The sequence below is a fragment of the Balaenoptera acutorostrata genome, chromosome 16 (genome assembly GCF_949987535.1).
Source record: "Balaenoptera acutorostrata chromosome 16, mBalAcu1.1, whole genome shotgun sequence".
Taxonomy (NCBI): Eukaryota; Metazoa; Chordata; class Mammalia; order Artiodactyla; family Balaenopteridae; genus Balaenoptera; species Balaenoptera acutorostrata.
The window spans coordinates 25,264,818-25,279,939 of NC_080079.1; the positions used below are offsets into that span (position 1 = coordinate 25,264,818).

General features: G+C 40.2%; 1 protein-coding gene across 1 annotated transcript in view; it reads right to left on the minus strand.

Annotated features, from left to right (window-relative positions):
* Window positions 1–15,122, minus strand: part of CFAP58 (cilia and flagella associated protein 58) — a 122,934-nt gene that overhangs the window by 54,766 nt on the left and 53,046 nt on the right. The window contains exons 14-18 of the mRNA XM_057531431.1: window positions 14,601–14,747; window positions 8,490–8,630; window positions 7,517–7,740; window positions 4,959–5,070; window positions 2,237–2,341 (exon numbers count right to left, since the gene is read on the minus strand). Coding sequence (XP_057387414.1) covers window positions 2,237–2,341; window positions 4,959–5,070; window positions 7,517–7,740; window positions 8,490–8,630; window positions 14,601–14,747 — 729 coding nt within the window. The remainder of the gene's footprint in view (window positions 1–2,236; window positions 2,342–4,958; window positions 5,071–7,516; window positions 7,741–8,489; window positions 8,631–14,600; window positions 14,748–15,122) is intronic.

Sequence of the window (15,122 nt, forward strand, 5' to 3'; positions counted from 1 at the left end):
CAATAAAACTAAAAGCTGGTTAAAAAAAATAAATAAATAAAACTGACTATTTAGCTGGTCACAAAACAAGTCTCAACAAATTCCAAAGAATCAGTGTAATACAGATCACAATGCAAAAAGTGAGAAATCAATAACTAAAAGATAACTTAAATACCTATATTTTTGGAAATTTAAATTTGTACTTTTAATTATCATAGGAGAAATAGTGGATATTTTTTAGGACTTACTCTCAAAATAGAAATAACTTTGAAAATAGAAAATATTTAGGACTAGATGAAAATGAAAATACCACGTTTCAAAACCTGTGGGAAGAAACGAAAGTTTTTCAAGGATATTTTGTACCTGTAAATGCTTATTTCTATTAGAAAAGTAGGCTGAACATTAATGAGCTGAGCACCAACCTTAACCAGGTAGAAAAAGAACAGAATGAACCCAAAGTACGGTTAATATTATGGGCTTTGGAATTAGAAATAATAAGAATAATTGGTCATTTATTTGCCAAGCATAATGCTAAGCTCTTTCAATCCTCCTTTCAACATGCCTTTTATTTTTAACATTTTGCCAATTTTATTTCATCGATCTTCCATCTCCATATCCATGTGTCTCTGATCCCTTCCCCCTTTCTTCATTTCTTTGCTGGAAAATTCTAAAATAAACCCCAGACTATGTATCATTTCATTTGTAAATACTTCAATACATCTCTCATAAAAAGGCTTTTTTTTTTTTTTTTACAAAACATAACCATAACATTCCTACTACACCTTATATAATCAACACTAATTTCTTAATGTCATCCAACACACATCCCATGTTCAGATTTCATTGACTGTAGAGAAAACAACGAACAGAGACACAGACCTTGCATGAGGCCAGCCACATGGAGGGCCCAGGCAAAAGAGGGAGCTACTGTTGTTGGTACATGATAAACGGTGACCAAGGACATTGAGGTGTCATGCTTTCCCCGTGTGGGCATTGAACGAGAGTGATGAAACCTGAGACTATGACTGAGGGCAGCTAAAATGAAGGGGGATAAATGAATTCTTCTGGCACAATTACGTGCTAGTTTCTGTGCTGCCTGTAGAGTGAAGTCATGCTCTTCCTTTCACTGAATTACTCAGTTTCGTAGGGAACTACTGAAGTTAAATGGTTACACTACTGGGGACAAGTAGCCTTATATTCTAGAATTCTCTACCTAGTGCTGGTTAATTTTATTACTGGGGAGAATCACAGGCTTTCCCCACACTGGAGTGTCCTCAGAAATCAGGGATATGGGCCAGGAGCAAAATATAGGAGCTCTCTCCCCACATCTGGGGAGTTAGGACCCAGGCAGCCCAGGAGCATCTGTGTGAGTGCACGAAATAGGACAAGGTATGATGTCAAAGATGGGGATCCTGAGCCATTAGTCTTGTACACTCTTAATGTCCCAACAACATCCCTTTTCATAGGTTCTATATTGTCCCATAATACAGATCAAGAACTTCAGGTGCAGAGAAGTTAACCTCACACAGCTACAGATTGGCAGAGGCAGGATTCCAACCCAGGCCACCTAACACCAGAGCTTATATTCTTTATCCACACCAAACTCCTGAGGTTAACCTTCCTCATCCGCTGATTGGGGATGACAACCCCCAACCCCAGAACTATGAAGAGGAATTGAGACAAGGAGATAAAGCCACCAGCACAGTATCTGGCACGATGATGATAATGGTGATGAAGGAAATGATGGTGGTGACAACTGGTACTTGCAAAGATACAGGCCCACAAGGATGTTACCATTGTTAATTGCTCCAGAATAACTTACTGCATAAAATCCTCAGAAAGATACCTTTCCTTCCATTTCACTCTCACAAACCTTCAAGAGGACATTTGTGCTCTATGTGAAAGCTAGTTTTCAAAGTCAAAATCATGGCATTTCACATTATATGAAGATATGAAGAAAAGTATTTAAAAGATTCTAACGAATAAAACTGCAGGGCAGCAGGGAGCTCACATTACCCAATGCAGTAAGTGTAGCCTTGAACTTAATTTTCTAGAATTCTTGAAATATCAGTGATGGCAGCATAAAAGACCAATTAATCAGATTGTTTGTTCTCTGTGTGTGAGTCCCTGTTGCCATCTACAGTTAAAAATGGGGCATGCAACACTGCCAAATAACTAATTCTAAAAACACTGTCCTGGAGATGATGGTGCTAAGAAAATATACTTGTTCGATGAGTACAGACAATGGAAATGTTACCTGAAGGAGCAGCTCTTTTTCAACCACCTCTTCTGTCTTGCTGATGAGACGCTTCTGCAGGGTATGAATTTTCTGTATCAGCTCAAAGGTACTGGGGTCACTGGCCTACTCAAGGGGAACAAAATAAAGCAGCTGAAATTATCAGTTTCAAAGCACTGAGGTCCCTATGTAAAATAATTATTGTTCGGTTAAAATCTATTGCAAAGCTGTAGACCCAATACAGAAAGAATTAGAACCAAAAAAATAAAAAATAAAAAGTACAACAGGGCTTCCCTCGTGGCACAGTGGTTGAGAACCTGCCTGCTAATGCAGGGGACACGGGTTCGAGCCCTGGTCTGGGAAGATCCCACATGCCGCGGAGCAACTAGGCCCGTGAGCCACAACTACTGAGCCTGTGCGTCTGGAGCTTGTGCTCCGCAACAAAAGAGGCCGCGATAGTGAGAGGCCCGCGCACCGCGATGAGGAGTGGCCCCCGCTTGCCGCAACTGGAGAAAGCCATCGCACAGAAACGAAAACCCAACATAGCAATCAATCAATCAATCAATCAATAAATAAATCTTAAAAAAAAAAAAAACGAGCTACTTCTGTTAGCTCTGATCTCAAAACTAATGAAAGTCAATAGTGATTTAAAAAAAAAAAAAAAGTACAACAGATGAGACAGTCATCAAAACAGACTGATGTTTGGCTCTAGTTAGCCAATAAATGGAAAGTGAGTATGTTTATTCCACCAGGGAAAATAATAACAACAGCAGCAATAATGGTAGCTCCTGGGCCTGATACCTGGTTCTCTGCTGCCATCTGGACACTATGCTAAGTGTTTTTCATACATTATCAAACTTTAGTCACATGACAGCCCTACTAGACAGTATTATCTTCCCCTTTTACAGATAAGGCAACTGAGGCTCAGAGGAGGTCATTTACCCACACCGATAAAGGTCAGAGCTGGATTCAAGCCCAGATTTGCCTGGCTCCAAAGCCTGGGCTTCTTAATTACTATGCTCTGAGGTTTTCCCTACCATCATTTCTGTTTCCATAGGAATGAGACAGGGTTCCCTAATTCATTCGGTCTCAGGATTCTCCTTTCATAATTGTCAACAAGAAGATTCATTACAGCCTATGATGGGGAAAGTTTCTAGGATGTGGACATCTGCTAATAATTGGCAGCAGAACAGGACCATGGCATTTACCTCTCAAACGGCATTATCAATCCGTAAGGCTCTGATACACCTTCAATAGCTATCTGTGTACAATTCAAACAAGATCTACAGTTATACATTGATAATTTGTCCTCTAGACGTTGAGCCAAAGCTTTACTTTCAACTGTACTGACATTCTGAATTAATCTAGCAGCTAAATATTTTCAACTACCTCCCAGAGTCTCTATTTTCTAATTTTTTTAATAGACATTGACATGGAATTGGAAACTTTAAAGATCTGCTTGAAAACACATGGAATAAACTAATGTGACAGTAAATGAATTTAAAATTTTCAGCTCCTTAGGAAAAGAATAGATACATGTATATGTATAACTGAATCACTTTGCTGTACACCTGAAACTAACACAACATTGTTAATCAACTGTACTCCAATTAAAGAAAAAAAAAAGTTGTGCAACAACCAAGCTACCACAAAAATAAATAAATAAATAAAATTAAATTTTCAGCTCCATTTCCCCAGACGCATCCATGTTATTGTTAGTTTAGTAAGCTACCCCACTCTTGGCATTTGAAGAGGAATAAATGAGGGTCCAAAAGAGGTGGGGGGAGATATTCCATCGACTATGACTTTGCTTAAGAAATACTAAGCACTGCCAACCGATATCCATATTTTGGAAGTAGATTTGGCACACATTCACTTGGCAAGACTGGATGTCGTTAAAACTCAGGCCTCATGTTTACATAACAATTTATAATGCATTCTCCTTAATGCTTTCTTCATTTAAAGGAAAAAATAAAAATGGAAAACAAAAACCTACTTGGCTGTTTTTCCCCCTTGCCCTGCTCTTTCTTATACCACATACTTCTATTCTCCCAACACCCTAATTGTTCACTTAGTCAAAGCCCCTTCTGACACCCACATTGCTGGGTACAACTAAAGGAGATGGGCATCTTTTTCTTGAATAAGCAGAGCTTGTCTGTTACTGTTATCTGCTGGTGGAAATGTCTATCAGGAGGTCATAAAATAAAATATGAGGTTTATTATCCATCACCTACCAATGGGACTTTGGCTGTGTTCCCAGATCCTAAAGGAAGGAGTTTGACTAACACAATGCTAGTTCTTTGAAAAGAGGGCAAGTTCACAAAAGCCCTATTTTCTTTGGGAAATAAAAGGGTGCAAAGGCCAACTGAAAGATGGCGAAGACGCTGGTAGCCAGCGCAGCTGAAGGCAACTAACCATCCAAGACAAACAGGTAGCTGCAAAATAGCTGGTTGACCAAACACTGCTTAAATAACAACAAAAAATAATAATAATCAATGTCAATTGGTGAGGCCAGTTCACAGCTTTCACTGTGTCTTTTTTAGGCAGAAAGGATTTTGTCCAAGACTTTTAAAAACAAAACCCAAATCTGGAACAATCCAATTTACATTTGATCTAGCCTTGCATTTTAGGTGACAATGGCATAGCATTAAATAAAACCATGCTTCTTATTGTGCTTTAGGTAAGAAGACAAGCAGGTTAGAAGGAGGTTTGGGGGTGGGAGGAAGTCTCTCCCGAATGTTACCTCCAGCTTTCTCCATCTGTGCACATTCATGGGGTTCTCCAGTTCCTCCTCCAGGGCTCGGCATCTTGTCCTCTCCTTCAGGAATTCCCTTTGCGTGTGAAAAAGCTCCTGCCTGAATAAGACAAACTTTCTTTTGCAAAGAAGTTCTCCACCCATTTGAATATCCTTTACGTGTCCACTATGTCTTATACAAAAAGCTGGGATTAGAGAGACTTCAGGACCACTGAGACTAGCCTCCTAATCTGCGCAAGACACAGATGATATCAATTCTTGCAGAGTGCAAACTTCAGCTTTAGCTTTACAAAAAAAAAGTACCAGAGCTCAGAATTATGATTCTGGATACCAAAGGAATTTTAGAAGTATATGGAAAGAACAGGGAGGAGGTAAATTATGAGGATTTCAATATATTGTTCAATGTGTCTAAACGTCTCCTACAGAAGCAGAAGAAAACAAGCCATATTCCACCATGAGGTATGGCATCTGAACGCAAGAGACTGAGGCTCAGGTGAGAACCTGACATCAATTAGGGCAGTGCGTCACCACCCTGATGGCATACTGGAATCACCTGGGGAACTTTAACAACATACCTTTGCCTGGACCCAACCCCCAAAGGGATTCTACTTTAATTGGTCTAGCATGCAGCTTGGGTTTCATAGATTTTTAAAGTCCTGCTGGTAATTCTAATGTGCAGCCAGCATTGAAAAACACCAAATTAGGAGTGATCTTTTCTCTCATGTTCCGCAACTACACAGATGGCTGAAAAAGTCCCGAAGAACTAGCTCTGGCTCAAACATACTTCTAAAATCTGTAGGAATCTCTAGTTAATAGGTAACGTGCTACAGCCATCCACAGTACCCAGTGAGCTGGCTGCCACCCTATTGAAAGAGAAGCTCTGTTGGGAGGTGGAGAAGAGGCAATCACTCGCGTTGACACAGGGAAGAGGATATTATTATCCGTCCTCATCTGCTGCGTGTGCGCAGATTACTAATACTAAGCCATCTCTTTTACTTAATTGCTTCATTTAAACCAATAATACAACTTCCCCTCATTAGCAAGACAAACCATTAGAATTAACTGCATAATGTTCACTCAACAGGGAGCTCAAGCTGCTTAGAATTAAAACCATATTTTTAACACTATGGTTTTCTATAGTGTCATCAGCAGCGAAGGGCAAGAGTATTAGCTACTGTTATTGATGGCTTCTTTTGTACCAGACTCTGTGCTAGGCATGATACGTTCGTTTTCGTGTTTAATTTTAACTGCAAGTCTTAAGCTCAGATAAGTAATTTGCCCAAGGTCGCACAGCTTGTAGGTGACAAGTCTGAGATTGGAATTCATGCCTGCTTGCCTCCAATATTTTTATTGTCTTCCCATTATAAAGAAAGATAAAATCTATTATCAACAAACCAGCAATGTTGACTGAGAATGGGTAGAATTTGGTCGTTTGCGTATATAATAAAAATAACACATGGCTGGCAAGTTTAGTGATAGTCATGGAGATCATTCAATAGCTACTTAGAATGAATCCATTTGTCTCCAAAATGTCAATGGTAGCATCTCTGGATAGTAAACTTATGAGAGATTTTCTAATCGCGTCTTCATATTTTTTCTGCATGCCCCATATTTTCTACAATGAATCTGTACTACTTTCATCGTCTGAAATATGAGCAACTCTTTAAAAGAAAAAAAGAGTATTGATCTATCCTTGATGGTGGCAACTTCCCTTGCTATTCCTGAACATATTCACTGCATTTAAATATCAAAACTATCTAATTCAATTAATTTAAGAAGTAGATCCAAACTGTGTCCTTGTCCCAAGGTGGCCAAGGATACTGTTCATCTACAAGTCTGTGGAGAATAAGATAGCTACTGAGAAAACACCAGACTTATTATTTGGTTTCCTGCAATTGCCTATATAAAACATGGTGATGTTTTCCCAAAGGGAAAGTAGATCTTGTATAATGTAAGATTTAAAGCAAAGAGAAGGCGCACTAAGCTCAAATGAAAGCTGCAGAAGATAAATCAAGAGTGAGATGTAAAATCTGGCCGCCTTCTAAGGAAACAGAGTTTTCAAACAGTGTAAAATTAAATTTTTCCCCTCTTTTCATTCTGTATGTAATTCCAAGAAAAAGACGTGCAGACGTTACCAGGATTCAATTTAAATATTGATGCTCCATTTCTTGCATACTGCCTTATTAAAGAAATTCTAAAGAGCTCATTGGGGGAAATTTTTTCTGAGTTGTAACTAGTTTGTGGTTATGATTTGACCTGAAATTTCTTTTTCTAAATCCAGAATAAAGTTTTCAAAAAATCCTTTTGCACTTGCTTATGTTCCCCTGAAAGGAAACCAGTTCATTTTTTGTGACATAGAATGGGCATGATATAGATTCTGGATTATGGAAAAGTTGATCTCATTATCTGCTAATCATTTCAACATAAAAAAATTATTTTATGCAACCTGATAAAGACCTTCAATGATCAACTGGAGGAACACAAGGTCATTTCAGGACCTCCCCACAGAGTGCTGTGTGCTCAGCTCCCAGGGGGTCTTCTATTACCTGAGTTCATCAACATTAGCCACACTCCTGGCAAGAATCCCCTTTTCCCAGCGAAGCTTCTTGATCTCAAGTTTGAGGATTCTCATGTCCTCCAACCTCTGGTTGTACTGGCTCTCGCCTTTATTCAGCACGGACTGCTGGATCTTGATCTTCTCGTAGAGCAAAGCCAACTCATCATTGCGCCGGACTAGCTGTGACCCAAGGATATCTCTCTCGCTGATGACCTAGAAAGGTAAGGAAGGGCATGGCCACCAGGGGACAAAAAGTCCCATGTTTCATTATGGCAGCAGCATTCAGTCTGTCAATGAACACCCATCCAATGGCCACATGTGCTAAGCACCCAGTGGGTGAGGCCCTGGAAATAGCCTGCTAGACAACCAACACTGGACTCCTCCCATGAGAGTTGGCAGCCTTGTTGGAAAGAGTACAACAAATAATCCATAATAATAATAATCCAATAATCCTTGGCCCATGCGTCTTTGTTTGGTTGGTTTTCTCCAACACATTATAAGTGTTTAAATTTGAATGCCTTTAGGGTGAGCTAGCTCTTGCCAAGTTCTACCATTCCTTACTGTCTTGCATTAGCCAATGTCTTTTTTTTTAACCTGCCAGATCTCTGAAAGCATTTAAGTTTCTAACCCCCAAATAATGTAATTATTCATTGTAATTATACACAAGCAATTATATTATGCTGGAATGTAAGCTCCCTGAGGACAGGGACCTTATTTTCTTGTTGGTCAGTGTATTCCCCAGAGCCTAGAGGAGTGGCTGACACATAGTAAGTGCTCATAAATAGGAGCTGAATAAATGAATGAATATTTCATAATTAATCAACAGAAGGTGGGCCTCTGGGGCTGTTCTTCTGATAGACTGAAGGGAAGAGCTTAGAAAAGAATGAGGCTTTGTGAAGAGTTGCATCAAACAGTTGTGTCTGCTGATAAGGTCTGCAGGTCTGGTGAGGAGAGGTTCTTACCTGGTCTAACTCCTTCTTCTGTCTCAGCCTCTCCCCGTCAGCCTCGGCAATGATTCTCAGGAGTTTTCTCTCTTCGGCTTCCTGCTTTTCAATGAAGTGTTTGGTCTCCAGCGCTTGTTGTCTCAGCTTCTGCAGCTCGGCCTGACAAAGAGTGAAAGACCAATTTCACTCTGTAACAGCACAAACCAGGACGGCAGGGCCCAGATTTAGATGGACAGTGTGCTTCTTATACTTCCCTGTGATGTTTCATTTAGCATGGTTTGATCATCCTCACAAGCAAAGCAAGCTACACACACACACACACACACACACATGGCCTGTAAAGAAACAACAGTGCACATTAAGGTGATCATGTTTTATTCTATGAGTTGTGCCCTTGAGGGATTTCCATCATTTTTCTATATAAGTATAGCAGGGACTTCATTGGTATTCAGCGGCAGTTCTCTTACCAGCTAAACATGGGGAAAATTCACAAATAGTGCAGAGAAGGATGTGGGGAGCAGCATGGTGGGGGGTTGGGTGAGGACAGCTCTGTATGTACCGGCTCCTATAACAGTCCTAACACCACCAGCATGTCAACTGCAGAGATAAAGCCTATTACAAGCAACACTTAAATTAATAATGATAACAACCAAGGGTCTATCATATAAAACATCTTGATGGAACAGAAGAGATATTATAGTATAAAAAGATATATAGATCCTACTCTTAAGACGATTATAATCTAGATGAGAAGATAAGATATGTAAGTATTATGCAAATATTAACAAGTCCAGGCAATAATGTTCCAGGACCTTTATTATCACACAGACAGTGAATTGATGCTACAGGAGGTCAGAGGACTGCAGTTGTTAGCAAGGCTTCCTGGGAGAACTCAGATCTTGAGGCTCTTGAGGCTACATGGAAATCCTAAGAGTGATGGGGAAAGCGTGCTATGAACTGGTAATTTTCAGAAGGAAAATTCCTCTCATCAAAGGACACATTTGCTTCAAGTCCACAAGTATATTTGTGGCTTACAATATCCCTGGCATGATATTAGGTATTTTGCCTCGGTACTCTTATCCCCATTTCACAAATGCAATTACAGAGACAAAGAAAAGCAAACCAACTTGACCAAGGTCACACAGCTAATAAGTAGCAGAGTTGAAACTCCATCCTAGATCTTTTGATTCCAAAGCTTTTGCCCCCTTTGCTATCACCACACAATAGTTCCAAGTCAAATACAGAAAATGAGTAAGACGTGAGGGATTCACCACCCATCGAAGATGACAAATATAACCAACTACACTACGGTGTGGAAATGCTCTCTACTGTGTGAAGAAGGACATGGGAGAACAGGAAAGAGTTCCTATTTCTTCCTGGGGTTTAGAGGGAAAAACCAGTCAGGGCTTTGGCAGTTGACAGTTATTTCTAAAATGGAGAGGTATGTGCTGGGGAGAGAGCAGTCAATGGTCAGGCTCGTGTGAACAAAGGCATGCAAACTATAAAGTACCTGGTGTGTTCACCAGACAGCAGAGCACCCAATGTGGCTGGGTTAGAGTATTAGGTAGGGAATAGCAGGAGGTAAGGCTGGTAAAACAGCTGAGCCAACCTGAGAAGGGCCCTGTATGTACTGTGGACAGTATGCAATGGGGAGCCACAAAGTTAATCATATTAAAGAAGAATAAGTCTTCGAGAGCTTCCAAGCCCATACAGGAAGGACAGGTGGTATCACAACCAGGTCAACACAAGAAGGAAAAATGCAGGAAGAATTCTGCTTTCACCCATGCCTGAAATCACAAGGGAGAGAACAAGACAATATCAAGGCTACAACTTTTTGGACTTCCCTGGTGGCCCAGTGGCTAAGACTCCACGCTCCCAATGCAAGGGATCTGGGCTCAATCCCTGGTCTGGGGACTAGATCCCACATGCCGCAACTAAGAGTTTGCATGCTGCAACTAAAGATCTCACATGCCATAACTAAAAGATCCCACGTGCCGCAACTAAGACCTGGCACAGCCAAATAAATAAATATTAAAAAAAAAAAAAGGCTCCAACGTTTCAATGGCCTGCAGGTCAACAAGTGAAAATGAAAAAGTAATAATTTTCTCCTTCAAGAAAGTATTGGGTCCCCCACCTCCATCCACCCAGAAATGTCATTGGGATGACAGAAAACCGAATATTTGCCAAGTGAGTGCCTGCGAACCAACCCAACTCTAGTTGCAGCCTGCCTCTAATCCATGAAGACCAGGAGTCATTAATACTATAGCTCAAAGTGACCCAAACAGTACAAGATACCATGCACCTAGCAACAGACCTGTAACATCACAAACTAAATGCAGCTAGCTACTGTAAAACCCAGAGTTTCCTTTATGATGTTTTGTTTGTTCATTCATGAAATATATTTTGGTCCAGGGATAAGCAAAAGGAAATACTTAGTGAGAACAGATCTGGTCTAGTATTTACCACTTTGGGGGATTGCCTGTTAGGAAAGAGAGTGGAGAACCAGCCTTTCTACTTCTATAATCATTTAAGGTGACAGCAAAGACAGCAATAAAATACCCGTTTGGCTCACGCTTTCTTTAATAAAACTTTAACTTTCCCAGATGTGTGGCGTTCACTTTCCTGTTCCTAAGTGCCGAGAGCTGATCAGAATCCATCAGCAGAACAAAATGAAATGGCTGTTATATTAAAATGCAATCAATGGTGTGTAAAAGTATCTGTCTGAAATATAAAACCATTCATGTGCTTGGCATTGCTGGGTGTTTTTTTCCATAATATATCAAAATTCTGAGTGGTCTCCTTATGTCATAAATTTATGGGCCGTAAACAAGATGTGCCACTAGACGTTGGCAGCAAATGTTAACATCAACAAAATACCTTAGGTCTAATGCATTTAGCAGCTGTAAATCTGAGCTGTCTCATCCAGGAAAGATGGTAACAACTACTGTGCACCCAAAAGCTCATCAAGTAATGTTCTAGGTGGGACCCAAGGTATGAAGTTGTAATACAATGGCAGCACACACTCTTTAGTCACTGCCTCTACAATTTTACAGTTTTGTGACAGGTGTTTACAGAATATATATCATCCAATCTTGCTTCAGGCGTAAGTCATATCTCAAGAATCATACTTGAGGGAGTTTCACCCATTCATACAGGATCCCAACATTCACTGGGTTTCACAGAAACCATCTGTTTATTTCTAGCAGAACAAATAGGACCACCTAAAGTCTTCTAGCCATGAGAATAATTAGGCTTTCTCTCTGTCTCCCCCACTCCCCTCCGACAGTTCCCATCCATGTCACTCTAGAGAGTCGACTAAGTACAAGGATATGGTGCCCTGAAGCCAGTTGCTAATGTGATGCTGAGCTCTGGACATAGAGAATTTGCTGCTGAATTATTCACCAAGAATCAAAGTGCTGTCAGGTTGACGTGGGATGATTGGGAGGTGACAAACAGAATCTAGAGCTTGTTAGGACTGGAAGGCAGACACTCCACATGAGACGGCCCCTTTAGTGCTGATGAAACAAGATGGGGACACAATGGGCAGATGAACGCAGAGGCAGCAACATCTACAAAGATCTACTGACATTCTGTCATAATCATCATGTGCTGACAATCTCTAGAATCCGGAGGAGTCAGTAGAGCCTGGTAGCAACTGAAAAAGAAAAAGAAACATGGAAGAAGCAAGACTTTTCTTTTGAGGGGGATGAATGAGGATGGGGATGACCTATTACGGACGATTGTTTGTCTGTCGAGTTGGAGAAGTAGTAAATTGGGTTGTCCTGTCAAAAGGCATCTCACGGTCTACCACACTGGCTAGGGCTTGCCCTTCCGGGAGGGATTATGTAGCCACGTAGCTTTGTGGAACTCATAATAATAAACTACATGTCTCTCATGGAGCAAAGTTACTAGAAAATCTGCCCTCCCCTCCAGGATTTTGGTTCGCGAACCTCAGATGCATGAAATCCAGGGACCTCTGTAAACGTGATTCATCTTTGAGGCTAAAAAAGTCAAGAGGCTAAATGAAACTCAACATTTAAGCTGTCACATTTTTCTAAAGAATGTCAAACGGGCTTAATGATAGGCCAAAATTATCCAGTCAAAGCACCATTGCAAGTTCCCCTTGGATAACCTCAAATAATAAGTCAAGGAGGCAGCCTTTTTCTGTTCCTAATTCTTGCCTTAATGGGAAAACCTGAGGAAAAGGCATCCTAGTTTCAAAGTAAGTCCAAAGCAACCATCTTCCTATAATCGATGACCCAAAGTTATCCAGACCTAGGATTCCTCATTTAGAGCAGACTCTCTAGAGCAGAAGCCCTTTAATCATCTCTGTTATTCACCAGCTGCCAACTCGGCTGGCCCAGGACCAAAAAACAGGACCCTATTATCCTTTATTTTATTATGATGCTTCTTTGGAGCTATGTGTGTAGATGTCTAATGATGGAGGGTGTAACTGAAACCAATATTAACCAAAGTCAAACTAAGGAATCAGGAGTAATTGCTTTTTTGCATAGGACATTACTTATTCTAAAGCAGGATTTTGTCTACCTTGGACCCCATTATGCAGCAATAGTTAATCTTTTGAAAAGAGCATTACTTGGGAAAGTAAGAGATGAGGATCAATGTCATCCTCTGAAAGGAAGAGATGATGTACCAAGTCAAGTTACACTGAAGCCTTGCTAACGTGGGTCCATGAGGCCCATGGGTGAAGCAACGTTTACAATAAGATTCTTCTGATTCAGCCCATAATAAATAAACCCCATCCCACTATAGACTCCAGGGTGGTATAGCAACATACTACCTTCTATAAAACTGTTTTCAAACAAGGAAAATAAGGACAAAGACACAGGATATTTTCAAATTTTAGAAAATACATTTATGTTTCTTTATATGTAAATAAACTTTAGTACAGAATTTTCTATTTTTTTCTGTCATGAGCTAGAGTGGGGAGATGACAGTTTTAGGTAAATAAATCAATTACCATCTCTCTATTGTAAAGGCACTTTTGTTACATTTTAATCTTTCTCAAACCTCATGTATCTTAATTTAATGTAGTAGTTCTGTTTCCATGAAGACCTATCATTAAGTTGACAAAACCTATTATTAAACTGAGAGTGCATAGGTCAATCTATGGCATCATGGAATCAAGGAAATTTGGCATTAAACCTGTCCAACACGAGATACACATTTTCAAGATAGGAACTATCTCTGAAGTTAATTATATGCAGAAACCGAGATAACCAGTCTCATTGTTTGTAGAAAGTTCCTGCAAGTGGCTCATAAACATACACAAAAAATAAAAGTGGCATCATTCTCTTAGAAGTTCCTTTTTTAATTCTTCGGTCAAATGGATTAGAAGGGAAATCTACTGGATTGGATAGGAAAAGGAAAATACATTAGGCTTAGTGAATGTATACAGTAAAACATTTAGTTCAAGGATTTGATATGGTATAATTATTTGGCATGTATTTTGGGGAAGAGTCTTTATATTAGTAGACATAGAATGTTCTAAATTAGTAGATTTAAAAGGATATATCTTAGTAATATGTGTGAAGACAAAGGTGATTCCCTAGAGGGGTGGCTGCAAAGTTCTTAGGTTCACAGAAGTAAGGGGAACAATGAACCTAGTTGAGGGCAAATCAAGTGAGGACAAAGCTTGACACCTGGTAGTTAATGACATTGAAGGCAGCAAAGGCACATGCACATGAAGTAAACAAGGATTAGGACAGAGGGACAAAGGGTCCTGCCAGCATTGCCTTATAGAAGCCCCAGGGAGGAGTTTGGGCGGGTTGAGTACAGGCAAAGTGTTGGACTTGGGTTGTAAATGCAAAGAGACTGTGGTCAGCCTGAAAGTTCCAGGACTTCCTGGGACCTGCTAAGTTCTCTTGCACTGATGCCATGACAGCCATCACAGGTAAACTAGGTGCTCTGCATCTCCACCGGCCCCTCCCCGTTCTACCTGAGAGCACTCCTCGTGGGGAAGACTGACCTGGAGGTGGTGGAGGTCATCCTCCAGGTGCTTTGGTTGTTCTTCCTGCCCCCTTACTCCCTTCCATGAGCATGAAGCCTGGCCCCAATAGGTCTAATAGATTGACTATTGGTTCATTGCTTTTATTATAAGGTCTGTACCTTCAACGTTTCCTTCTCCTTTTCTATATGCTGCTGTTCCAGATGTAGCTTCACAAGTGCTGACTCCTTGGCTGAGATTTCTTCTTTCAATTGATCTACCTGATGCGTCATAATCTTTAATTTTCTATTCATTTCCGTTATTTCATCCTAACAGAATAAAAGGAGAAATGTTTGAAAGTGAATTAAATAGACATCACCATGCCTATGGAAGTTCAAAACACATTCAAGAGCTTTTAAGGGAGACTCACTCAAAACAATGGTCTCAGCTGGGCTATTCCTTTGTATCTTGTGCCCATCAACCTCAAAGTACTTTATAGCATTAACTCTCCAAATATTCTCATGAGATAAAGTATACATAATGAATATGTCATACACACACACACACACACACACACACACACACACATACACACACTTACTTTATTCCTCACTGTACAAGAGAGGAATTGGAATCACAACAAGCATTTTTAACTAAAAGATTACAAAGCAAAGCTCTGCAATTAAATGACAAGTGTATACTGC